This window comes from Dipodomys merriami, unplaced genomic scaffold (assembly GCF_024711535.1).
Source record: "Dipodomys merriami isolate MVZ:Mamm:240054 unplaced genomic scaffold, mDipMer1.0.p SCAF_2, whole genome shotgun sequence".
In the NCBI taxonomy this organism is placed as follows: Eukaryota; Metazoa; Chordata; class Mammalia; order Rodentia; family Heteromyidae; genus Dipodomys; species Dipodomys merriami.
In genome coordinates, this window is record NW_027203381.1 from 70,358,083 (window position 1) to 70,385,181 (window position 27,099).

Below are 27,099 nucleotides of genomic sequence, written 5' to 3' on the forward strand. Positions count from 1 at the left end.
TTCATGGTCTTTCCTGCCCTGGCTGGCTTTGAGCCATGACCCTCAGATCTCAGCCTCCTGAGTAGCTAGGATTACAGGTTTGAGCCATCCATCACCCGGCCAACTATCCCCCTTTCATGGCTGATCTCTACTGTTGTTGCTGTGTCCATAATAATGGGCCTCTACCAAGCCCTGATAGGAAGCTCAGTATAGCACACAGGGAGTAAGCTATGTCCTGAAATTTGAGATGAGGATCCTGGAAAACTGACCGTTCACAGTCACCTGACAGGTTCCCTGGTGCGTTGCTCCATAACAGCCATAGATTGGCAGTCTCTAAGTCATGACAGCTGTTGTCACGTTTGTTGACTTTCTGGAGATTATTGACTTTGTGGTTTGTGAAAGACAAGTACACAGAAAAAAAGGTGTTCCTGCTGGAGCTGAGACCCACAGGGACATGGAAGAATCCACACACTGCCTGTCCCACGAGCCTTACTGGGTGACCCTCACTCTCTTCTTTTTCTTTCTTTCTTTCTTTTTTCTTCAGTATTGAAGTTTGAACTCAGAGTCTTACACTAGTGAGGCAGACACTCTACCACTTGAGCTATGCCTTCAGTCCTTTTTACTTTGGGTTATTTTTAGCTGGAGTGTTGTGTTGGTTGATGCCCCAGCTGGTCTGCACTGGCATCATACTAATTGCATTTCTCACGTGGCTGGGATGACAGGTGCAGGCCACCATGCTGAGCTCTCATTGGCCCATGAACTTTTTTCCAAGGCTAGCCTTGAACCAAGATCCTCTCATTCTCCCAAGATTCATTAGGTATGAACCACTGCACCTGGCCATTTTGGGTTTTGTTTTTTGAGATTACATCTTGCTATGGAGCTCAGGCTTGCCTCAAACTCCCAGTCTTGCCATAGCCTCATTGAGTGTTGGAATTATCATACTATCACAGCCAGCTCCAGTTATTTCTTTTTTTTATTTTAATTTTAATTTTTTTGTGAACATACTGTACAGAGGGGTTACAATTACATGGGCAAGATAATGAGTACATTTCTTATCAAGCATTGTAGCCTCCTCCTTTGTTTACCCTTCACATCCCTTCCCAGCCTCGTTATTTCTTTTTTTTTTTGCTGGTCATGGGGCTTGAACTCTGGGCCTGGGCTCTCTACCACTGGAGCCACAGCGCCACTTCCGGCCTTTTCTGTTTATGTGGTGCTGAGGAATCGAACCCAGAGCCTCATGCTTGCAAGGCATGCACTCTACCACTGAGCTACCTTCCCAGCCCCTCGAGTTATTTCTTAAATGCCCTTCCCCTTCCTTCCTTTCCCCAATGTATCTTTTTAAAAAATTATTATTGTTGTTGTTGTTGTTGTTGGTTGTGGGGCCTGAACTCTGGGCCTGGGTGTTGTCCCTCAGCTCTTCAGCTCAAGGCTAGTGTTCTACCACTTGAGCCACAGTGCCACTTCTGGCTTTTTCTGTTTATGTGGTGCTGAGGAATCATGCATGCAAGGCAAGCGCTCTACCACTGAGCCACCTTCCCAGCCCCAACCCAATCTACCTTTTAAAATTAAGAAATTTTTAATTGAAGCCAGATGCTTGTGGGGAATCTTTGAGCTCCTCTCTTGGAGTTATTTTGGAATGGATAATAAATTATCGTAAACACTAGTCATTCTATAGTGCTGTAAACCACTAGGACTGGTTACTTCTCCCTAATTGTATGTTGGTACCCATTATTCAATTTCTCTCTAGTCCCATTTCCCTTCCAAGCTTTTAGTGACCACTTTCTTGATCTGAGTATGTGGTGGGAGAGAAGAGCTGGTAGGATTCTCTCTCTCTCTTTCTCTCTTTCTCTTTCTGGGATTTTATCTCAGGGCCTCAAGCTTGTTTGGTTGGTACTTTACCATATAAGCCACACCTCCAATAGACCTTTTTGCTGTTTAACTGGGATGGAGTCCCATGGACTTACCTACCCTGAGGTTGGCTTTAAACTGTGATCCTCCAAGTCTCTGCCTCCTGAGTAGCATCCTTTTGTTTTAATCAAGTATAGTTGTCCCCAGCTTTGGCCCTTGGTCATGAGTATATCTTTGTCCTCAGCACAAAGGAGCCATGCTCCTGTGAAGACTTTTTCCCCCTGTTACTCTTGATTTTTCTTTTCTTTTCTTTTTCTGTGTTGATAGGTAACACACTCTCCAGTTCCAGACTCACTGCATATATAGTGACTCTGAGTTGGGTGCTTCCAATTCCCACCTACCCTGCCCAGCTAGGAATCATTCGTCACAGTTCTAGGGGACTGGAAGAATCTACTGGTGCCTAAATTTAGATTAAGTTCACAGCATGAATTGCTACTAGTCTTGTTTATGATCATTCTAGTTTTCACACAAGCTTTTCATCTTTTTAGTAAAAGGTTTCCATTTCAGTGTTTATAAATACTTTATTTTCCAACTGAAAAAAATGAATGAGCATCTGATTCTCAAAAATTATCCAATGATGCTTTAAAATCCTAGGGTCCTGGGAAAGAAAGAGGTATAGAAGTCAGAGTTTTCAGTGTTCAGACAGAAAAACAGATACTATGGTAGTAGCTATTTGTGTGTGTATTTGTGTATATGTGTGTGGCTTTGTGACTTTGTGTGTATTTGTAACTGTCCTGAGTCTTGAACTTAGGGCATGGGCTCTGTCCATGAGCTTTTTTGTTCAAGGCTAGTTTATTGGAGATAAGAGTTTCACAGCCTTTCCTGCCCAGGCTGGCTTTGAATGATGATTCTCAGGTCTGTCCCCTGAGTAGCTGGGATTAGAGACATGAGCCACTGACACCTGGCTACAGTAGCTACTTTAAGCAGGGAATTGAATATACAGGATGGTTACAGCGGTATTAGAAGGACTGAAGGAGCAAAAAGCATAGAATAAGGTTCACTGAAGGTTAGCTGTTGGAAGCTGTGCTTCCACACCCCTGGAACTAGAGAATTGAAAGGTAACAGCATTGCCCAGAGCATGACCTTATCTTAACTGGGGCCTTCAGTTCCACACCCACTCAATAGTTGCTTCTACTTGCATGTCATTGACTAGAACCTAGTCACATGGCAATACCTGCAAAGAGGCTGGGAAATGTAGTCTGAGTATCCAGAAGGAAAGAGACTGCGTTTGTTGAATTACTAATCTTATACGTATATAAATCCCTGTTGGGAGGAGAGAACAAGGATCCTGTGTGTATGTGTGTGTATATGTGTGTGTGCCCACATTCATGACCTGGGCACATATATAGCTGCCCTGGCACAATACGCTAGGAGTATTTTTTTTTTAAGTTGGGTCTCCTACCTCTTCCTGTACCAATCCCGAGTCCTTTTCTTTCCCTCCCCTGACCCTCCAATGGCCACCTAGCTGACTTCCCTGTGCTCTGTTTGCAGGGGGCCCTAGCCCAGCCCCAGCCCTGGTGGAAGATCCAGCTATTCATGTGGGAGCCAGTGCTGTTCGGAACCTGGGATGGTGTGTTCACATCCTGCATGATCAACATTTTTGGGGTTGTCCTTTTCTTGAGGACTGGCTGGCTGGTGGTGAGTGACAAGCCGGTGGCTCTGGAGCCTCTGGTGGGCCGCTGGCAGGGAGAGCTGCCATGCTTGGCATTCCACATGCAGGCAACAGATTCCTGGAACACAGATGCTCCTGAAATGAGAAACAGGATGCAATGCAGGGCCTAGCTAGTATTGATTTTTAGATGAGAATCCTGTGAACTGCAAACTCCCAGGTTCAGAGAGAAGCCTCTCTGTGGATTTAACTCCAGGAAGTCAGGGCACATCATAGGTGGGACTAGAGCTAGGTGGAGAGATTTAAAGAGAGGGGTAGCAGTGTTACCTCTAACTTGTGTCCTCTCTGCCTCTCCTGGTGTTCTTCATATCATGACCTGTGTGGCATGGTGCAGGGGAATGCTTGGTCAGAGCTGTAGATACCCTAACTCTTAGAGACTGATTGTCTAAGATTGGTTGCCCGGTACTGATCTTCCTGCACAAGACTCTGGAGATCAGCTTGTCTTTGCATGCAGAATAAAGGATCTCCTTTACACATCAGGCAAAAGTATCCTGGTGTCTCCCATACAGATGTGTGCCCTGAACAGGTTCTTAGCTCCTCTCACGGTGACTTTTCTCACTTGAGACTTCAGTAGACAAAAAAGGCTGCCTAGAACAAAAGGAGAAGCAGTCAAGAATTTAACGCTGGTGAACACTTACTGTGCACCAGATGAATGCCAGTGGGATTGGCCAGCCCCTCCCTTGGAGGCAGATTCACATCAGGAGAGGTCTTAGAGCATCATTCAATCCCTGGGAAGCAGAGTAGGCTCTGAGTGCTATGACCATTCAGGAATGCTTCCTGGAAGAGGTGCACTTGTGAAAGGCCTCAAAGAGGGAGTGGCACTGGATGGGTAAGAGGAGAGAAGGCCATGCAAGAGGTAGAAGGCATTACTAGTTAGCTTTCTCCTTCTCCTGAGACACACAGAACCAATGCCACAGGCAATATTCTGGATTAGGGAAGTCTTGAGTCTGAAGGTGGAAAACTCAGGTAGAATTTTTCTATGTTACAGCCTAGAGACAGAATTTACTCTTTGTAAAACAGAAGTCTTTGCTCTTAAGACATTCATCTGATTGGATGAGGTAGATAAGAATTGTGGAGGATAATCTCCTTTGTTTAAAGTTATCTGATTAATCACATCTAAAGAATATCCTTACAAGGGCTGGGAATATGGCTTAGTGGTAGAGTACTTGCCTAGCATGCATGAAGCTCTGGGTTTGATGCCTCAGTACCACATAAACAGAAAAAGGCAGAAGTGGTGCTGTGGCTCAAGTGGTAGAGGGCTAGGCTTGAGCAAAAGAAGCTCAGGGACAGTGTCCAGGCCCTGAGATCAAGCCCCAGGACTGGCACACACACACACACACACACACACACACACACACACACACACACACACACACACACACACACAAAAGAATATCTTTATAAGATAGATGTGGTTGGGCTGGGAAGGTGGCTCCGTGGTAGAGCACTTGCCTTGCGTGCCTGAGGCCCTGGGTTTGATTCCTCAGCACCACATAAGCAAAAAGAAAAAAGCCGGAAGTGGTGCTGTGGCTCAAGTGGTAGAGCGCTAGCTTTGAGCTGAAGAGCTGAGGGACAGTGCCCAGGCCCAGAGTTCAGGCCCCACGACCGGACCCAAAAAAAAAAAATCTTAAAAAAAAAAGATAGATGTGGTTGTATACACCATAAACCCAGAATTTAGGTGCCTTAGGCAAGATGATCTAGAGTTCCAGGACAGCCTGAGTTATGTAGTAAATGCTTGTCACCAGCCAATCAAATCAGTAAAAATACCTTTATAGTAACATCTAAGCCATGATTTTACCAAACCACTGGTTACTATGGTCTAGGCAAGTTGATACATAATACTAACTGTCTCATGGGCACATTACAGGGCATTAAAGCTCCATTGTGGAGGGATGGACAGTGTTCTTATAGCAGCTGCAGGAGACCAGAGATTCTTCAGCTCATTCTCCATACCCCAACCCTTAGCTTAGGGTTTAGTCTTAGCCATAAACTGGTTGAGGCTGAAATTTTTGTGATTAATGGATGGAACCCATAGATTGGGATCAAGAAACTTTCTGGTAGTTCATGCTGGGAATTCCTGGCCCTTACAACCCTTCTCTCAGATACAAAGGGCCCTTAGACTTATAAAAAAAACAAAAAGGGCCAGGTGTCAATGACTCATGCCTGTAACCTACCTACTCAAGAGGTTGAGACCTGAGGATCGGGTTCAGAGTCATCCCAGGTAGGAAAATTTGTGAGACTTGTATTTCCAATTAATCACCAAAAAGCAGGAAGTAGAGCTGTGGCTCAAGAAGTAGATTACTGGCTTTGAGGTTTTTTTTCTAAAGGCTTTGTGACAGTGCCCAGTTCCTGAGTTAAGCTCTAGGACTGGCACAAAACCAAACCAAAACAATAACAACAAAACCCCACAAAGGCTCTAACGCAGACCCCCTCACCATGGCAGGTAGTGTCAGGCTTCTGTCACCTATGCCGTTTTTCTCCTCCCTTGGAACCACTTTACTGCCAAGCTTGTACCCAAGGGAGACCCATCAACCTGACCTCTGAGGCAGAGGAGATCTGGCCAGTGATGGCATGGACGTTTCAGGTTCTGCCCTGTTTAGAAATGCTTATGGAAATGCAAGAGGAAAGACAGTAGCTCTCTACAATAATAATAATAATAATTATTATTATTATTATTATTATTTTAGAAATGGCTATCAGAAGTATTAGTTCTTCTTTTTTTTGGGGGGGTCCAGTCGTGGGGCTTGAACTCTGGGCCTGGGCGCTGTCCCTCAGCTCTTCAGCTCAAGGCTAGCACTCTACACTTGAGCCACAGCGCCACTTCCAGCTTTTTTCTTTTTGTTTATGTGGTGCTGAGGAATCGAACCCAGGGCCTAAGGCATGCAAGGCAAGCACTCTACCACTGAGCCACCTTCCCAGCCCCAGAAGTATTAGTTCTGTCCCTAATCTATTAACTGTCTGTTGCTGCATAACAAATTACTTCAACACTTATCAGCTGAAAGCAACAAATTTGTATTTCTTTGACAGTATCCATGGTTCCGGAATCCATGTGTTCAAGGTCTGTCCCGAGGCTGCAGTCAAGCATTCAGTAAGGGCTGCAGTCTCAACTGAAGTTTTCTCTGGTGAAGAGCCTATAGCCAAGACCACAGAAGCAGTGATTGGCAGGTCTTGGTCCTCATCTATAGGGTTGCCTCATTATAAGGAAGCAGACTTGCACCAGGGTGAGAGAGAGGATGAGAGCATGCACCTGCTAGGTACAGAAGCCACAGTCTTGTTAATACCTTGGCAGTCCATCACTGCTGCAATACTAGTTATTAAAAGCAGGTCACTTACATGGCTAAAACAAGAAACATAAAATGAAAGTATGGGCATGTGTAATATTATACTTAAAAAATTATTCACCTTTTGGAGATATAGATCAAGTGATAGAGTGCCTGTCTAGCAAACACAGGGTCCTCAGAGTCACCAGAATTACCAAAACAAACAAACAAACAAAAACCTTTTAAGCTAGACTGTTTTTGGTAGCTTATAAATTGTACTAATATTTGCCTTCTCTGTAGGATTGTGTGTGTGTGTGTGTGTGTGTACGTGTGCGCCCATGTGTGCATGTGCGCATGCATGTGCACATAGCAGCCAGTACTGAGGCTTGAAGTCAGGGCTTAGGTATTATCCCTTAGCTGTTTTTGCTCAAGGTCAGCACTCTACCACTTGAGCCACAGCTCCACTTCTGGCTTTTTGTGGCTCTGAACTAAAATCTTCAGATCTCAGCCTCCTGAGTTACAAGTGTGAGCCACCAGTGCCTGTCTTCTATGGGAAATTATTTCTCAAATAATTTCTTAAAAGTCTTACGTAGGAAAGACAATGATAGTGTACCATTGCCAGAGTTAATAAGGTGTATGGCTTCTGGTTACAGGATGCCCTACCTATGGCAGTCATACTAATTTGATGTGGTTTCCTTGCTATTATATGTCTCTATTGCAGTGAACTGACCTGAGACCTTTCTATTTAGAAACCCTAAGGTCTTCTGTCACCAGGGATCATCATACATTTTGCTCACTTTACTGTCCTTTACCTACTTATGGATCATGAGTGTTCTGCTATAGTAATTGAAGTGGGGAAAAGAAAAACTGGGAGAATGTTCTACAGTTGGGAAGAAGACAGAAGTGAGTCTGCAGTACCAAAGGGTTGGTCATATGCCAGTTACTTGTCTTTAGGAATTGATGACAGTTCTGCCCCTTTCATTTTCATAGTTTTTAAGTGTTAATATGACCTTAAAGTCTTAATCTCAGGAAAACAACCTTTGATGCATACAAATATGTCTAAGGACAATCATAGCTTATAGTGACAAAAATTTGCCATAATAATATAAACTTTTGCCATTGGAATTATAAATCTTTTCAGTTAAAACATTTATGGCAGTATATGTGAACTTTGAATGTCTTGAGATAGAAGGTATTAAGCAAATTGGTTTTTCAGCTGATTTCATTAGAACATTGGACTTCAATTCAGCCTTTTAATGTTTGAGCTGTGACAAAAGTGAAGGAAAAACCCTATTAAGTAAATTGCAACTAATGTGATCATTTGAATGACTAATGGAAGATTTGTATTCTTAAAGTGAGTCACTAGGTACAGGACACACTCAAAGTTGAGGGATCACACAAAGGCGGAAGTTGAGGAGGTGATCATGGAGGCCATCTTCTAGGCTATCTACCCCACCAACACATCCCTTTGCCTTTGAATGATCTCTAATTTTAGCTCTGTCATTAGTTTCATGAAAATAAAGGCAAATGAGAAATCCTCCAACATAAGATAGAGCTTGTAGGGAATGGCATAAAATTAAAATTAGGAGAAATTAGGCCAAAATTATTTTTTTAATTGAAAATACTAACTCTAAAGAATAATGCGGAGACTACTTACATCTCTAAAAAAGGGTAACATAGCAGTTATGGTGTGAAAACTTAAAAGATATTGTTATAGCCAGATGCCAGTGACTACATCTATAATCCTAGCTACTCAGGAGACTGAGGATTGAAGTTCAAAGCCAGTCTGAGCAGGAAAGTCTGTGATATTCTTACCTCCAGTTAATTGGCAAAAGCCAGAAGTGGAGCTTTAGTTCAAGTGGTTGAGCACCAGTCTTGAGCAAAAAAGCTAAGGGTCAATACCCAGCCCCTTAGTTCAAGCCCCAGTACTGGCATACACATAAGAAACAATATTCCTATAGAATAATTTTTTATGCATAGGCAATTTGCAAACATGAACACAGAAGGAAGAGAAAAGCATTAAATTCTACAAAGCCAATAGCACACATGCTCAGATGACATGCGCAAGGGTATCTGTGTTCTGGGGAACCAAGGTTGGGCTGGTGGGTGGAGTGGTGAGGAAGCTGGGCATTTTGGTTGGCTCCTGTCAGTTCTTCTGCCTCTGGTTTCACCAACAGTCATTTATTGCTGCCATTCCTAGAACTCCCACTAGTGTGATGGGCCATCATCTGACAGTCACCAGATTTTGTGCACATTCCCACAAGGCCATTGGTACCCCTTCTCTCGAGAAGTCACACATAGCCTTGTGCTCCAGTGTAGCCATCAAGGAGGAGATTGAGTGGGTGGAATATTTGTAAGCCACACAATAACAATTATTAACACTAGTAGTAGCAACATATGACTTACAGCAAAATAAGAATAGGGCAAATAAGATATATCAAGCACGTGTGTGACAGATGGCATTCAAAGTACATTCTGTGTCTTCAATCTGTCTAAAATGTAGTATTTCCTGACAACCTGTGAGATAAATATTATCATCATCTCTATTTCCTAGAAGAGGAGAGTGAGCACAGGGCGGTGGAGTCCCCGCAGCCGCTGTTGGAGGTGTTTCCTTGTCTGTTCATTTCAAGGCCACTCTACCCCTGAGTTGGTCCTGCCCATCTTGTCTTCACACACTCTGCCCATAGTACACATTCTACATTGAGAGCTCTACCTCAATGAATGCACATATCCATTGTTAGACTTATATGTCCTCTAGGCTACCCTTCCTTTCTCCTGCCTTCCTTGCTGGGTCAGACAGAGATCCCTCCCTTTGGTCAAAGATTTGTGTAGGTAATATGGAGCACTTTGACATGGTCTCAGCTCCTTTACCACATCCTGACGCAGCCTTCAAGTTCTTGTAACATTACATTGTATGTATGTATGTACGTATGTATGTATGTATGTATGTATGCATATGTGTATGTATGCATGTATGTATGTATGTATGTATGTATGTATCTATCTATCTATCTATCTATCTATCTATCTATCTATCTATCTATCTATCTATCTATCTATATCTACCTGTCTATTTTTGTACTGGTATTGGAGTTTGAACACAGGGTCTCAGGTTCTCCCCTTGGCTTTTTTACCCAAGACTGGTACTCTACCACTTGAGCCACAGCTCCACTTATGGCTTTTTGCTGGGTACTTGGAAATAATAACCTCAAGGACTATTCTGCCTGGGCTGGCTTTGAACTTTTATCCTTACATCTCAGCCTCTTGAGTAGTTAGGATTACTGGTGTGAGCTGGGGTCTCGCAGCTACACTGTATTTCCTTTCTGTTCTTGTCTCCTGCCGTCTCTCCCTCCCTTTCCCCCTTCCTCTTTTTCTGGTGCAGGAGATAGGACCCAGGGCCTCAGACACAGTAGCCAGCACTCTTACCACTGAACCACACCCCCAGCACTACATTGTATTTCTATACTGTTTTATTCCCACAAGGAGTCTGATGTGGTTAAGACCCAGAACACATCAAGCTAAAAACTAAGTGAAAAACTGAGAGTGAGACAATGCAGGAAAAGAAAGCTTGTTCTCCCCTCAGGGCCCAGGGGGTGCTTCCCCCCATCCAGCTCTCTCGTGCAGGCCATCCAAAGCCAGAGGAACATTACAACCCCAGGACTTTTTCCCCCAGTGGCCTCTGAGGGGACATGGGCAGAAGTAATTCTTCCTCCTGGGTCTACTAGTGAATAAATGAGGTAAAATGCAAATATCCCTGAGTATTTATATAAATCAGCAGGAATTAGTATGGCTGTGATAGCAAAATGTTGGGAATAGAAATAGGAAGAATTGCAGAATGCTGTTCAGCTATGACTCACAGGCCGTCAGTAGAGCCTGAGAACAGAGCATCCCCAGCCCTAGAGCTGGCTCTGCCCACTCCTCATTCTCTCTCCTACACCCAGCACCCAGCGTCTCACCTTCCAGAATGTCCTGACCTTACCCTTATGCAACAGGTGGTACTGCATCAGCCAAAAGCTGAGTCCACGTCCCCTCTGGGATTCTGACTTTCCATATTGAAGTGTGTCTGCCTGCATGTGCACGAGTGTGTGTGTGTGTGTGTGTGTGTGTGTGTGTGTGTGTGTGTGTGTGTGTTCTCTTAGCAAGCATTTAATGAGTACTCAGTATGCAGAGTCTGTGCTCAACAGAGGAGAATAAAATCTATTCCTGCTGTTAGAGGGCTCACAGCCTAGAGGGGCTAATCTAGAAAGGAACTTGGTACAGCAAGAATTGTGATAAGTGCTAAGCCCTGGGTACTGGAGGAACACACAGGAGGGGCGACGGAACAGTCCTGGGGAGGAAACCCTAACCCCTAAGCTTTTAAGGATGTGCCTATAATCCTAGCTCCTCAGGAGGCTGGGATCTGAGGATTGCAGCCCGGCAAGAAAGTCCTTGTGAGGTTTTTATCTCCAATTAAGGACTCTAAAACCAGAAGTGGAGCTGTGACTCTTAAGTAGTAGGGCCCTGAGTTCAAGCCCCACAGCTGACACATACCAACACACAAAGAATGCACTGGAGTTCACAAGTGGTCTTTCCAGCCAGATGAGCAGGAAAGGCATTTCAGGCAGGGAGACCAAGTGATTAGGAGGGCAGCAAGGAAAGAGCCTGTCCCTGCATGCCAGGCCTTGATGGACAGATTAAAAGGTGCTCCATGAGTAACTGAAGTGGCTCTGACTTTCTGCCATAGGCACTGGGAAGTCACTGGAGAGCTGGTGGTGTGTGTTCCATTCATGTAGAATTTCTCACAGGCCATAGCCTATGGCACTTACTGTGTCCTTTTCTGGTAGTCCCTGGGTGGATTCAGGGTGGGGAGGGTGGCCAGGGCTCCCAGCGGGGTCCACTCTGGCCAGCTGCTCCTAACCCTGGATCATGATCTTTGCTGTTCCACTGCAGGGAAACACAGGTGTGCTCCTGGGCATGCTGCTGGTGTCTTCTGTCATCCTCGTGGCCCTCATCACTGTGCTGTCTGGCATCGGCCTCACGCAGCATGGCGGCGTGGGCAGTGGCGGCGTCTATTCCATGATCTCCTCTGTTCTCGGCGGGCAGATGGGAGGCACCATTGGGCTGCTCTATGTGTTTGGACAGGTGAGCCCACAGCACCTGTTGCTGTGCCCCCAGCCTCTCTTCCCTTTCCTCCTTACCTGGTTCAAGGTATAATGGCCTCACTATAAAGATGAGTGGGGAAGCAAGCAGAGCCAAGCCACAGCCCTGAGCCCTTCGTCCAAAACAACTGTGCTCCACTTGGCCTGCCTCAGGGATCCCTGAGGTGACCAGCTCCATTCCTGCTGTCTTTCTAGAGCCCAGGTAGCAGCCAACTGGCCTGGGCCACAGTCCCCCATGCCCTGAGAGGAGGGCATTGTCCCTGTGTCCAAGGACTGTCCTGGAAGTAGGCCTTGCCTACCAGAGCTAACTCACACACACCTGAGGGCTTACAGTGGGGCTTGGTAGCGAGGCCAAAAGTCCTTGTGTGTGCCATGTGCGCCAGTCCTGGGGCTTGAACTCAGGGCCTAGGCACTATCCCTGAGCTTTGCTTGCTCAAGGCTAGTGCTCTACCACTAGAACCACAGCTCTGCTTCTGGCTTTTAGGTGGTTAATTGGAGATAAGAGTCTTATGAACCTGCCCAGACTGGCTTTGAACCTCAATCCTGAGATCTCAGCCTTCTGAGTAGGTAGGATTATAGGTGTGAGCCTCTGGTGCCCAACTTCATCACCCTTAAATAGAGCTTTCCCGGGGCTGGAGATGGAGCTCCATGAGAGAGTTTGCCTTACATGCTCTGAGGCCTGGGTCCACCCCCAGTACTACAAGAAAACAAAAGCACCTGCCTTATTTTGGAGAAAGATCTTTAAGTACATCCCTAATCTAAGAACCTGAAACCTACATCATATTTCGGGGCCCCAAAAGTTCTGATTCTGGAGCCAGGTGTAGGGGTCAAATGCTTTTAATCTCAGCACTTGGGAGTTCAAGGCAGAAGGATCTCCAATTCAAGCCAGCCTAGTCCTTCACAGCAACAAAAAACTACCCAGCAAATAAATAAAAATTTCAGGTGAAAAGATGTGCCCCACACTTTCATTTCTATTTCCAAATATTAGATATTTAAGATATTAATAATAATCTACAAAGAAATGGGAAATCTGGTTTCCTGCAAGCTCCCTTCTCTGGCTTTGGGCTCCCTGTTTTGCTTTTTTGTTTTATTCTTATTTTTATTGAAAAGGTGATAGGCAGGGGGTTAAAGTTATGTAAGTAAGGTAATAAGTACATTTGTTTTTAATCATTATTACCCCATCCCTCATTTTCTCCCACTTACCCCTCCCTATTCCCCTACCCCTCGAGTTGTAAGGCTCATATCCAACATAGTGCCGAGTGAGTATCAGTGTTGCATTGGTTCATCCTTTGTCCTGTTGTTTCTGTGATTCCCTTTCCCTTCCACAGATTGGATAAACTTATATACAAGACAAAGGCTACAGAAAACTAAAACAGAAAAAATGAAATAACTGCATACAGGACATAATAAGAGTCTCTTGTTTCCAATGCTTGGAGTTCATGTTGATACACTTCATTATATATGGCTTTGTGCACTAAGCAATTGGGTTGTTGGGATCCCCTCTTAAAAATATCAGTGACATTTCTAGTTCTTAAAAATGAAGGAAATCGGGGCTGGGAAGTTGGCTCAGTGGTAGAGCGCTTGCCTTGCATGCCTGAGGCCCTGGGTTCGATTCCTCAGCACCACATAAGCAAAAAGAAAAAGCCGGAAGTGGCGCTGTGGCTCAAGTGGTAGGGCACTAGCCTTGAGCTAAAGAGCTGAGGTACAGTGCTCAGGCCCAGAGTTCAGGCCCCACAACCGGACCAAAAAAAAAAAAAAATGAAGGAAATCATGCAAGCTCTTTTCTTTGGGTCTGGCTTACTTCACTTAATATAATTTTTTCCAAGTCTTTCCATTTCCTTACAAATAGCCTCTTCAACGAATGGTGTTGGCAGAATTGGCTAAGCACGTATAGAAAACTAAAGTTAAATCCTTATATACTACCCTGTACCAGAATCAACTCCAAATGGATCAAAGACCTTGAGGTAAAAGCAGATGCCTTGAAATTATTACAAGAAGAAATTGGAGAAACACTAGGGCTCCTTGGCACAGGTAGAAACTTTCTTAATTAAGATCCAGAAACACAACAATTTCCCTTGTGTTTTTGATTTAGACTTAGATTTTGTTTGTGAAGATGGCAGGCAGAGCAGCCCAAAGCCATCTCCTGCCTCTTGCGCATCCCTTCCTCTTCCTCCATGAGTTTTTCTTCTCGCTACCACTGACAGCTTTCAGTTGGATGTGGCAAGCATTCTCCCCTCCAAGATACAGCCAGGCAGCCAAGTGCAGGTGGCTCACACTTGTAATCCTAGCTACTCAGGAGGCTGAGATCTGAAGATGATGATTCAAAGCCTGTTTGGGCAGGAAAGCCTGTGAGACTTATTTCCCATTAACAATCAGAAGTGACAGATTGCCAGCCTGAATAAAAAAGCTAAAAGACCATGCCCAAGCCCCCAAGTTCAAGCCCCAGTACTCACCACCCACCCCCCTCCACATGCTTACTCCCTCTGAAACAGCCAAGCAGAAACTGGGGCTGAAGGAAGATGCAGTGGGAAGGGCAGGTTCAACCCTTCCCTGTTTCCCAAGTGTCTGCTGTGTGTGTTTTGGGTGCACAGGTTTTGCCCACAGGCTCCTGATGCTTCTCTGTCTTGCCCATGTTTTCCACTTGGATTGGTGGGCAGTGTGTTGCAGGAGCCATGTACATCACCGGCTTTGCTGAATCCATCTCCGACCTGCTGGGTCTCAGAAATATCGGGGCAGTGCAAGGAATTTCAGTTGCAGTACTTCTGGCCTTGCTGGGGATCAACCTAGCAGGTGTCAAATGGATAATCCGCCTCCAGCTACTGCTGCTGTTCCTGCTGGCTGTGTCCACACTGGACTTTGTAGTGGGCTCTTTCACACACCTGGACCCAAGTAAGCCTTTTGAAGTTCAATATATGACCTATGGCCCATAGATCTGCACTAGTTTATAATATTTAAAGGAGTGGATTGGCAGAGTTCCCTCCCCTGACCTACCATTCAGGTGGGCCATTCCTGATCAGGTGAGTGTGATGACTCACTGTGGCTTTAAGGACCCAAAGCCCTCTGCACCCCTACATTTCCACCCTGGACATTTCCATACTTCTTTTGCTTGTCTTTCCATTTAAAATACAACCCAGAGACTGGAGATGTATTTCAATAGGGTAGAGCCCTTGCCTAGCATGCAGAAAGCCTGAAGTTCAGTCCTAGTACTGCAAAAATAAAGTAACTTCTTTTCTAATTCTTGTTTCCCTGCCCCATCCTCTTCCTTCTTAAAAAACTTAAACTTGTAATTCTAGTTACTCGGGAAGCTCGATCAAAGGATCATAGTTTGAAACCAGCCTGGATTCTTGACAAATTCTTATCTTCAATTAATCAGCAAGAAGCTAGGCTGGAGGTATGGCTCAAGTGGTAGAACACCAGCAGTGAGCAAAACTGAGTGAGCATGTTGATTCTGGTACCAGCACAAATACAATAATAAGAATACTAGCAAAATTAATAAATACTACAAAGCCCAGAAATTTTATGTAAAACAATCGCCTCCTAAAAAGATGAGATGCATATGTGACTAGGAGACTAGGAAATAAATATGAGGTCAGAGAAGAAAAACATACTTTCTGTTTGGGTGGGGTGGATTTGATATAAATATAACAAATGTTGAGTGTATTTTGATTACTTATATTTATAATTTTCTGTACTCAATTATTTCTCAAAAAGAAAATATAAATCCTGTGACAAGGCTTTAAGGATAAAAGACACCATCTGGTTTTTTACTTTATTGTGTCTGTGTAATGGAGCCATCACCATCTACTGGAGCCCTGGTATCCTTGGGTAGGCCAGGTCAACCCTCCATCCTTCCACTCTATGTGAGCACCTCTCACCAAAATTGTCGCAGTTTTGTAGCTTTCTGGTTTGTCATCCAAGGCGGGCGTCTTTGCATCTCTCCTGAGGCCAGAGCTGTTCCTAGGATGTTGTGGAAAAGAGAAAACTGCCTGATGGTTCCCATTTCAGGAACTCTGTCTTGATATGGCAGTGGTGAGTGGGCATCAGCACTAGAATACAGACCAGGAAAGGGAGATGGGGCTGGCAGCTGTGTTTAAGAAAATCTGTTTCCTGGGCAGCCATGATGTACATGGTGTTGTCCTTAGACTTTCACATGACTTATCTTACTGCACTCTTACCATCACTGCTTGAGATAAGAGCAATTTGCCCTCTTTACAGATGAAGAAACAAAAACTCAAAGATGCTATCATTTGTGAAAATTTATAGCAGAACTGAGATTTGTAACTAATGTTTGACTTAACAGTTGAGCAGCTGAGCTATTTCCCAAAGTGGGAAGTAGGCCTGGTTTATTTTTTGGTGAGTCTTTTTGTAATAGCAACTCTGCTTCTCCACTTCTAGGATGCCTCAGATATGTGCTCTGAGCACTTGGTGTGTATGTTGGTATTGACAAATTGAACTCAGGGCCTCATATTCTCACTCACCTTTTTTACTAACAGCAGACATTGCTGCTTGAACCATGCCTCAGCATTTTACTAGTTAATTGAAGATGGTGTCTTTCAGACTTTTCCGCTCAAGTTGGCTTTGAATTATGATCTTGCAGGACTCAGCCTCCTAAGTAGGTAGGATTACATGTGTGAACCACCAGCACCTGGATTTGCACACTCTTGTCGATAATAATCATGTTGGCTGCAGACAGTCAGAAGTCAGTTGATGCACACTAATCCGGCTGCTTTCTTATATGTTATAATTATTTTGTTGGAAAATTGTGATTGCTCTGAATTCCCTGAATGTCCTCTACCCTCTGGCATTCCGGACCTGCACCAAGAGTCCCCTGACTGTGACATGATCGTATACTTAAAGCAAAGTCTTGTACTGAAGGCATCTCCAAGACCCCTCCAGCTCTAAGGGACATGGTATATCTACATGGATTCCATGTAGGGTTCTAGCTCTTTGAAGCATTTCCATTGGAGAGAAAGGGTGGGATGTGTGTGCATGCCAGCCCTGGGCTTTAGATTTAGGGCCTGGGCACTGTCACTGAGCTTTTGTGCTCAAGATTAGTGCTCTACCACTTGGACCATAGCTCTATTTCTGCTTTTTTTTTTTTTGTAGTTCATTGGAGATAAGAGTCTTATGGACTTTCCTGCCTAAGCTGGCTTTGAACTCAGATCTAAGCCACAAGAGTAGCTAGATTTACAAGCATTGAGCTACTGGAAGCTGGCTGAAAGGATTTTGTTTTTGTTTTTGTTTTTTTAACCTGGTCTTGTACCATCCTGCAGAGACCCTATACTAAGTGAGACTTACCAGTTTTGGGCTGCCAAGTCTGCCAAGCAATCAATGAAGGGGAAATAGAGTCTTTTCTAGTCCTCAATTCCTGTGCACTCTCCCTTCTGTCCACATAGTCCCTGAAAGTTAAATGCAAGTTGACACTGCTGGCCCTTTGAAGCCTTCCTAGACTCATGTGTTTTCTTCTAGTTGACTAGAACTGTTCTTGGCTGGTCTTCCAAGTGACTCCAAATGTCCCCCTTACCTTCTGGTCAGTATATTAGCCAGGTATAGTGTGAGCCAAATTTACTTTCGCTACTTTTGCATAGCAACAGGCCCTTCTAGAATCTGTATTTGGTATCACGGATGCTTTATAGGCTCTGTTTCCCTTTTGGTGAAAACTTCAAACTGAAACCAGACCATAAACCTTCAGAATGAATTTAGCAGAGTTATTTGAAGTACTTGAAAGAAAAAAACCAAACAGTCATGTTTATATACATAGACACTTGAGAAAAGACTGGAAGGAACTTCATCTAAGGTTTAACAGTGTTTGTCAGTTGAGATTATATGTACCTGTATTACTTTACTTCTACTTTTCCCTTCAATTGATTAGTGTTACTGTTTAAAAATTAATAATAATAGGCATTTTTAGAACAGTTGAGCAGATGGCTCTTCTTCCTGCCACAGCTTCTCTTACTGTGAAAATGGTGCAGAATGCTTGTGATAAATGATGACCCAATACCACTGCCTTATTAACTAAGGCCCACAGTTCGGGCTCATGCTTGGCATTATACATGCTGTTTGTGTTGACAGGGAAATCACATTCTGTATCCACCATCACCACATTGTACAGAATGCCCTAAAGAAAAACCCCACCCAAAACCTGTGCTCCATTGAGTCACCCCCACCCCTGCAAACACCTGGCAAATGCTCCTCCTCTTTGTCTGCAGAGCTTTCTCTTTTCCCAAGTGTCCTCTAGCTAGAATCATATCATCCGTAGCCTTCTCAGACCTGCCTCTCTCACCAGTTAATACACACTTAGGATTCCTCCGTGTCCTCTTTTGGCTTGGTAGCTCATTTCTTCTTCTTTTTCTTTTTTTAATCACGAAATTATATATTCAATTGTCTAGCTAGTCTTGGTGGTATACACCTAGATTCCCAGCCCTTTGGAGGCTGAGGCAGGAGGATTGTAAGTTGAAGGCCATTGGTGCCTGAGCTACATAGTGAGATCTTGTCTAAAAACAAACAAGACAGGGATGGGAAGGTGGCTCAATGGTAGAGTGCTTGCCTTGCATGCATGAGGCCCTGGATTTGATTCTTCAGCACCACATAAGCAGAAAAAGCCAGAAGTGGTGCTGTGGCACTAGCCTTGAGCTGAAGAGCTGAGGGACAGCACCCACGCCCAGAGTTCAGGCCCCACACTGACAAAAAAAAAAGCAAGACAAAACAAACAAAAATGAAATATTCTGTTGTCTGGAAGTGTTTACCATGGACTATCCATTCATCTAGTGGAAGACATCTTGCTGACTTCCAGTTTGGACCAATTATGAGTAAATGTGTTGCAAACATCCTTGCTCAGCTCATGGGGGAGCATGGATTTTAGCTCATTTGGGTAAATACCTTAGTATGACTGCTGGACCACATGGAAAGACTGTTCACCTTTGAAAGAAGCTGTCTTCCAAAGCCGCCTTCCTCCAGTCACGGGGATGACAGGTATGTGGTGGTGTGCCTAGCCATTCCTTGAGAGAGAGTCTTGAGAACATTTTGTGCCTAGGCTGGCCTTGAACTTCAGTTTCTTTAGCTTTGACTCCTAAACAGCTAGGATGATAGGCTTAGGCTACCATGTCTGGCACTTTATTTGTATTATAAGAGCAAAAAACCCACAAAGTATATTTTTGTGTTAACAGAAAATCCTGAAATCTGTAAAAAGTAGAAAATTTCTCCCTTCACTCCATTCTCCAACTCCTAAAACCTCACCTTTAAAGGAAATGGTTCCATAAATTTTTTTTGTTTTGTTTTTGTCTATGGTCATGGGGCTTGAACTTTGTGCCAGGGCACTGTCGCTGAGCTCTTTTGTTCAAGGCTGGTGCTCTACCACTTTGAGCACTTCCAGTTTTCTGGTGGTTAATTGAAATAAGAGTCTCACAGACTTTCCTGCCCAGGCTGGCTTTGAACCACAATCCTCAAATCTCAACCTCCTAAGTAGTTAGGATTACTGGGGTACACCACCAGCATCTAGCTGATCCATAGTGTTTGCAGTTAATTTCCTACCTGTACATGTACAGGTGCAGGCACATGAACATATAAGACATAGCTCTTTGTAAAAATATACTTAAGTTGTACATTGTCTGCTCCCAACACAGGCATCTTTAATTGTCAATACATTTAGGATTCACTTACTCTTTTCCACATCCTGTATAGCATTCTGTACTCAGATTTAAGAATGCCTTATGTTTAAAGACTGTTCTATTAGTGGATATTGAACATTTTCCAGTGTCTGACTATTATGGATATGGTTGTTGTGACTATCCTGTATAAAAGTTGGAGCTTGTTTCTGCAGCATCAAGTCTTATAAATAGAATTCACAGGACCAAAGATCAAGCACATTTGAAATTTTGTTAGGTTCTGCCAAATTGCTTCCCAGTAAGATTGTTCCATCCTGAACTCCCACAAACAACAGATAAGAGGTATTGATTCCTAAACTGGGTGTTGACGGCTTATAATCCTAACTACGCAGGAGCCTGAGATCCAAGGATTACAATTCATATCCAGCCTGAGCAAGAAAGTCTGTGAGGCTCTTATTGTCAATTAATCAACAAAAGGTCAGAAGAAGTATGGCTTAATTTCCTACGTACATGTACAGGTGCAGGCACATGAACACATAAGACATAGCTCTTTCTAAAAATATACTTAAGTTGTACATTGTCTGCTCCCAACACAGGCATCTTTCATTGTCAATACATTTAAAATTCACTTATTCACTTGAGCCAGATGGCACAAGTGATAGAGCACCAGCCTTGAGACACAGCACTTAGTTAGACCCTGAGGTCAAGCCTTTGTACTAGAAAAGAAAAAAAAGTTATTGATTCTTCATTTCTTGGAAAATATTGGGAAGGTTTAATCTTTTAAATTTCTGTCAGTGGGTAAAAAAAAATTCTTTTAATTTGCTTTTCTTAAATAATGAGGCTTTTTTCATATTTTATTATAATTTGCATTACAATTTTGGTCTTTGAATTATCTACATAATCTTTATCTAATTTTTCCTGAGGCTATCTTATTCTTTAGTGATTAACAGACCCTCTTCTGTCTTAGTAATGATTCCAACATAAAATGAATATTTAGCTTGTATTAGTGTTGGCCACTTGCTATACATATTGAAATGTTTTTCACAATGTCATTTGTCCTTGTAAAATTAATTTTATAATCTTGGCACCAGTGACTCATACCTGTAATTCTAGCTACTCGAGACTGAGATTCTGATGATCTAGGTTAATGTTTTTAGCCATTTCTAAAATAGCCAGCAAAATCTGCTATGGAGACTTGGCTTATGTGGTAGAACGTCAGCAGAGCAAGTATGAGGTATGAATTCAAACCCGATACTGGCGAAAACAAACAAACAAACAAACTAAAAACCTGCCATGACTTTGGGACTTAGGACAACAGAAATGCTTTCTCTTGCCATTCTGTGGCGGAAGATTGAAATCAGAAGTGTTGGCAGGTCCACTCTGCTGAAAGACCCTAGAGGAGAATTCTTCCTTGCTTCTTCCTGCTTCTTGTGGCCCCAGATGCTTTAGTGTGGCTTGTCACTGCAGTACTCCAGTCTCTGCTTCTGTCTTTGTTGTTGTTGTTGTTGAGCACCTTGGCACTGCACATAGGTCTGCTCACCTTCATAGGTCCTTGAATTCTACCCACGCAATTCCATATATATAAAAAAAAATTTGCTCCATTTTCCAATGTAGGTACCATTCGAAAATGGCCCATAGAGCTTTCCACTACTTCCTAGTATTTCTACAGTGCTCCCTGAGTTAGGTACTTAGTGAGGCCTGTCATTGGCCTGTTTCTCCTACATGGAGGATCCCCATGTCTGAGTCGTAGCTACCAAGCAGTGTTGGCCTGCCCTGTGCCTGGGGTCATAGCTGTGGACTCCCACACATCCTCTTCTGCCTGTGACAGATAGGTCCCCTGGGGGCTGGGAATGTGGCCTAGTGGTAGAGTGCTTGCCTAGCATGCATGAAGCCTGGGGTTCAATTCCTTAGTACCAACTACACAGAAAAAGCCAGAAGTGGCACTGTGGCTCAAGAGTGCTAGCCTTGAGCTGAAGAGCTCCAGTACAGCACCCAGGCCCAGAGTTTAAGCCCCATGACCACCACCACCACCAACAACAAAAATCCCCTGCCCTGCTTTTCCCCCTCCCCCAACTTTTTATTTTCTGGGGCTTGAACTCAGGGCCTCCTGCGCTTGCTCGGCTTTTTTGTTCAAGGCAGCTGGTACTCTACCATTTGATCCACAGATCTACTTCTCGCCTTTTAAAGAATTATTTTTATTTGAAAATGCTAAAATCAGAGGGGTTGCAGTTACATAAGCCAGGCAAGGAGTTTAGTTCCTTTTGAACAATGCCATCCCTTCCTTCCCTTTCTCCCAGTTTTCCTCTCCTATCCCACCTACAAGTTATATCTAGTTCATGTTCAACATAGTGTCCAGTGAGCATCACTGCTGCGTTTGTTCGCCCTTGTTCCACCATTTCTGTGCCTCCCCTTACCCTCTCAAAGACATATAGACAAACAAGACTGAGTAATGGGACATAAGAGTCTCATGGACTGGGGCTGGGAAGGTAGCTCAGTGGTAGAGCGCTTGCCTTGCATGCATGAGGCCCTGGGTTCGATTCCTCAGCACCACATAAGCAAAAAGAAAAAAGCCGGAAGTGGCGCTGTGGCTCAAGTGGTAGAGCGCTAGCCTTGAGTTGAAGAGCTGAGGGACAGCACCCAGGCCCAGAGTTCAGGCCCCACCACTGGACCCCCCCACCCCACCCCTCCAAAAAAAGAGTCTCATGGACTTTTCTGCCCAGCTGGCTTCAAACCTTGATCCTCAGATCTCAGCCTCCTTAGAATTACAAGTGTGAGTCATCAGTGCCTGACTGAAATGTCACTTTTCTATCTTTGCCTGTGAGTGGCAGGAGAAGTCATTTTCCTTCATTCCTAGCATTCAGTGCATCAGGAATTCGGTGCTATTCTGATTCCTGGTCTTGGCAGATAACTTTCTCTTCCTCTTAAGTGTGAGTTCTTCCCTTTACCATGCTGTTTGAAAATCAGAGTGAAAATTTCTATTCTTTACTCTGGATATTTTCATTCTGGGGTTTTCAATTATTTCTTTGATAATTTCCTCTCTTTTGTTTGTTGTGTGTTTTTGAGGTTTTTTATTTATTTGTTTTGGGGTCTCATGTAGCACAGACCTTGAACACACAATCCTCCTACTCAGCCTCCCAAGTAGCTGAGATTACAGGTGTGTATTACCGTGTCCATCCCATACTTGTTCTTTCTATTGCTCCCCCTCTATTTCTCCATTATGTTGTGATCTAGGCTTGGAGACCCTAACAGGCTGAGCGGATGGAGGCCTCCATCTTGGATTTTTCAGCCTCCAAAACTGTGAGCTAAATAAACTCTTTCCTTTTTTTTTTTTTTTTTTTTTTTGCTAGTCCTGGGGCTTGAACTCATGGCCTGGGTGCTGTCCCTGAGCTTCTTTGTGCCCAAGGCACAAAGGTAGAGTGCCTACCTCTTGAGCCACAGCACCACTTCTGGCTATTTTTGAGTACTTTATTAGAGATAAGAGTCTCACAGGGACTTTTCTGCTCAGGCTGGATTTGAACCATGATCCTCAGATCTCAGCCTCCTGAGTAGCTAGGATTATAGGCGTGAGCCACCAGTGCCTGGCACCTCTTTACTTTTTAAATATCCAACCTCAGGTATTTTGTTATAGCAAAATAAAGTGGACTAATATGGTCAATTTCTATAGGTCCTTCCTCTGATTCAGTACATATTTTCCAGGGGAGAACTTTCCCATTTTCTTCCAGGAACTCATCTGGCTGATATGATTCTGAAATTAGCAGGGGTTGAGGGTGAGGAGAAGCTGGGGAGCCTCACAATTAGGGTAGAGACTTTTTATTCAGTCGTTATCTGGTATATTCTCTCTTCTATTATGTTCTGTCTCAAGCTCTGTCTGCATGTCATCCTCTCTCTGTCTCTTGTTTATTTTTTCCCCAAGGTTCCCATAACCATGGATTCTTTTTTCATCACCCCTATTTCCACATCTCCCAGCTCCTTGCCCTGCAGGCTAGCAGCATGGGCTCCTCTTCCTTTCTTTCACCTTCTGTTCTATCTTCCAAAATAAGCATTGTGACAGAAGATTCTGCAGACCCAGAGCTGCACTACTGTGAGAAGCTATGCGGCATGATAGTTTAAAGGAGACACTTTCAAGCATGTTTAGCTTAACACTCTGAAAATGTCTGTTTCTCTTCTTGGCTCATATATATTTTTTCATTTATGTAAGATGAGTGTCATGCCAAAATGATCTTATTGCTACGAAAGTCAGGCGACTATAAAGAACACATTTAGCAAACAAAGTGACATGTGACTCTCCGTGTTTTGCATTTGAAATTGTACATCTTGGAGCACAATCCTTCGGTTCTCTAGGAAGGTGAGTCCCTGGCCCCTGGCCCCGTGCCCTCCATCCCACAGCTGGGTCTGAGCCTCTGCTCTACCGTGAAGCTCTGTGGGACAACTCCTGAAGGTGAGGGAGGGACTGGTGCTTGGGAGCTATAAAAAGGGCAAAATAATCAAGCCTGCCTCTCCCTACTAGCCAAGGTTCCTTTTACCTCTTCATCTCCAAATCGAGGACCTTGGCTCACTTCTGATACTTGAGTCTTTTTGTACCATTGACCATGTATGCTGATTGCTAATCGTCTTTTCTGTTTCTTTCTTTCTTTCTTTTTCTTCAATCAGGATCTTGCTAGTCTGGCCTTGAACTCATGATCCTCCTGCCTTAACTTTCCAAGTGCTGGGATTACACATGTACACCACCATGTCCAGCTTCTTCCTGTTTCTTTGGTGCCACTGCACTGTGTCAGCTCTCTTTCTGTTCCTCCTGACCCTCTTGAGGGACAGGCTCAGCCCCATGCTGTCCGTGCATCTCTTGTGCTCTCCTGCACAGAGAGAGCTTTCCACTTTCTCTGCCACCTTGGTTTTTCTGCCTCCCCAGCTTCCTCAAACTTGGCTCCCATATTGCCAACTTTTTCAAATCTCTGGTTGGGTATCTGGATACCATCTTGAATTAAAGACCAGTAAATTCCATTATCCTTTACGTGACCTCTTCTTTACTCCCTCTACAAAAGAAAATAAAACCAATGATCAAATAATTCATTTAGCAATTTTTTTTGGGTCAGTGATAGGGCTTGAACTCAGGGCCTGGACACTGTCCCTGAGATTTTGTGTTCAAGGCTAGCACTAGCTCTGTAACTTTGAGCCACGGCTATACTTCCAGTTTCCTGGTGGTTCATTGGAGATAAGAATCTCACACACTTTTCTTGCTGGCTTTGAACTATGATCCTAAGATCTCAGCCTCCTGAGTAGCTAGGATTACAGATGTGAGCCATCCATGCCTGGCTATGAATATTTTTTATTGTTATTATAAAGGTGATGTATTAAGGGGTTGCAGTTTCATTAGTTAGTTTTGTATTTCTTTTTGGACAATGTCACCCCTCCTTTTGCTCTCTCCCAGTTTTTCCCTTGGGAAAAATACCTTTTATTTCTCCATCAATCTTAGACTCTCCTCTCCAATTCTGTCAGTGCTACAGTTGATCAAAAGTGCCTCCACCACTCCTCTTCTTCCTCCTCCTCCTCTTCTTCTTCCTCCTCCTCTTTTTCTTCATTGTTGACCAACTGTGAGGATGTACAGTGGGTCAGGCCTCTGGGATATTAGTGAGGGCATTTGTCACTCTGATTCCTTGTTAAAACCTTTTTGAATGTAATGATGAAATATTTCAAATATAAAGGACAGATACTCACTTATTCACCACCCAAATTTAGTTACCCCCTCCATTGTTTTCCCCTTACCATCCCCTCCCTCCCTCCCTTCCCCGAGGTTTTTTTTTTTTTTTGATTGTGATTAAGTGATTACATAATTTCCAGAAGTTCACAGTATTGTGGAATAATGATACTCATTTAAAGTCACAAGTTCATTCTAACTTTCCTGGAGCAAATTGTCTATCACAGTCTGTAATATATAACGGTGCTCACATGTTATATACCATATATGTGATCAGCAGCATGGGGATATTTAGTAGTGGTTCAACCAGATGAGTGGGAGTTCTTTGTTTCTTAAGTCCTGTTAGTTTTGTCATATCACCTAACATTTTGGATTTAGCATCCACTTATCAGGGAGACCATGTACCGTTTGTCTCTTCGTTCTTGGCTTACCTCGCTCAACATGATTCCTTCTAGCTCCATCCATTTCCCTGCAAATGCCATTATTTTGTCATTTCTAATGGCTGCATAATATTCCATTGTGTATAGATACCACAGTATTTGGATCCATTCATCTGTGGTGGGGCATCTAGGTTGTTTCCATATCCTAGCTATTGTGAACAGTGCTGCAATAAACATGGAGGTGCACGTGTCCTTGTATATTGGTTCCTGTTGTTCAGGGTAGATGCCTAGAAGTGGTATGACTGGGTCGTAAGGGAGGTCAATCTTTAGCTTTCTAAGGACCCTCCAGACTGCTTTCCAAAGTGGTTGTATAAGTGCACATTCCCACCAGCAGTGTAATAGGGTTCCTCTTTCTCCACATCCCCTCCAGCATTTGTCGTTGGCTGATTTGTGGATGTGGGACATTCTGACTGGGGTAAGGTGGTATCTCAGGGTTGTCTTTATTTGCATTTCCTTCACCACCAGGGATGATGAACATTTCCTCATGTGTTTCTTTGCCATTTTTATTTCTTCATTTGAGAAGTCCCTCTTTAGTTCCCTTGCCCATTTAGTAATTGGTTTGTTAGGTTTGGGAGGGATTAGTTTCTTGAGCTTCCTGTATATACAGGATGTTAACCCCTTGTCTGATATATTGCTGGTAAATATTTTTTCCCAATTAGTTGGTTGTCTTTCTAGCTTGGTTGCAATAGCTTTAGCTGTGCAGAAGCTTTTTATTTTAAGGTAGTCCCATTTGTCGAGTCTCTCTCCAACTTGTTGTGACCCTGGGACTCTGTTCAGGAAGTTCCTTCCTGTGCCTATTAGTGCAAGTGTCTCTCCTACTCTGTCCTGCAGTAGTTTCAGAGATTCAGGTTTAATGTTAAGGTCTTTAATCCATTTTGAGTTGATGTTGGTGCATGGTGATAGGCTGGGGTCCACTTTTAGTTTTCTGCATGTGGCTGCCCAGTTTTCCCAGCACCAGCGGTTGAAGAGGCTGTGTTTCTTCCATTGTATGTCTTTGGCTCCTTTGTCGAATATCAGCTGGCTGTAGGCTTGTGGATTTATTTCTGGATCTTCTATTCTGTTCCATTGGTCTTCGGGTCTGTTTTTGTGCCAGTACCATGCTGTCTTTGTTATTATAGCTCTGTAGTAGAGTTTGAAGTTTGTCATGGATAGCCCTCCCATATTGTCTTTATTCCCTAGAATTGTTTTGGCTATTCTAGGTCTTTTGTTGTTCCATATGAATTTTTGGACTGTTTTCTGTATTTCAGTGATGTATGTCATTGGGATTTTAATAGGAATTGCGTTGAATTTGTATATTAGTTTTGGAAGTATTACCATCTTTACTATATTAAGTCGGCCTATCCAGGAGCATGGGAGGTCTTTCCATTTCCTAGTGTCTTCTGCAATTTCTTTCTTTAACTTTTTATAGT

General features: G+C 43.7%; 1 protein-coding gene across 2 annotated transcripts in view; it reads left to right on the forward strand.

Annotated features, from left to right (window-relative positions):
• Positions 1-27,099, forward strand: part of Slc12a8 (solute carrier family 12 member 8) — a 131,740-nt gene that overhangs the window by 16,495 nt on the left and 88,146 nt on the right. For both annotated transcript variants that reach the window (XM_070028713.1, XM_070028714.1), the window contains exons 3-5: positions 3,379-3,525; positions 11,746-11,937; positions 14,612-14,843. In XM_070028713.1, coding sequence (XP_069884814.1) covers positions 3,379-3,525; positions 11,746-11,937; positions 14,612-14,843 — 571 coding nt within the window. The remainder of the gene's footprint in view (positions 1-3,378; positions 3,526-11,745; positions 11,938-14,611; positions 14,844-27,099) is intronic.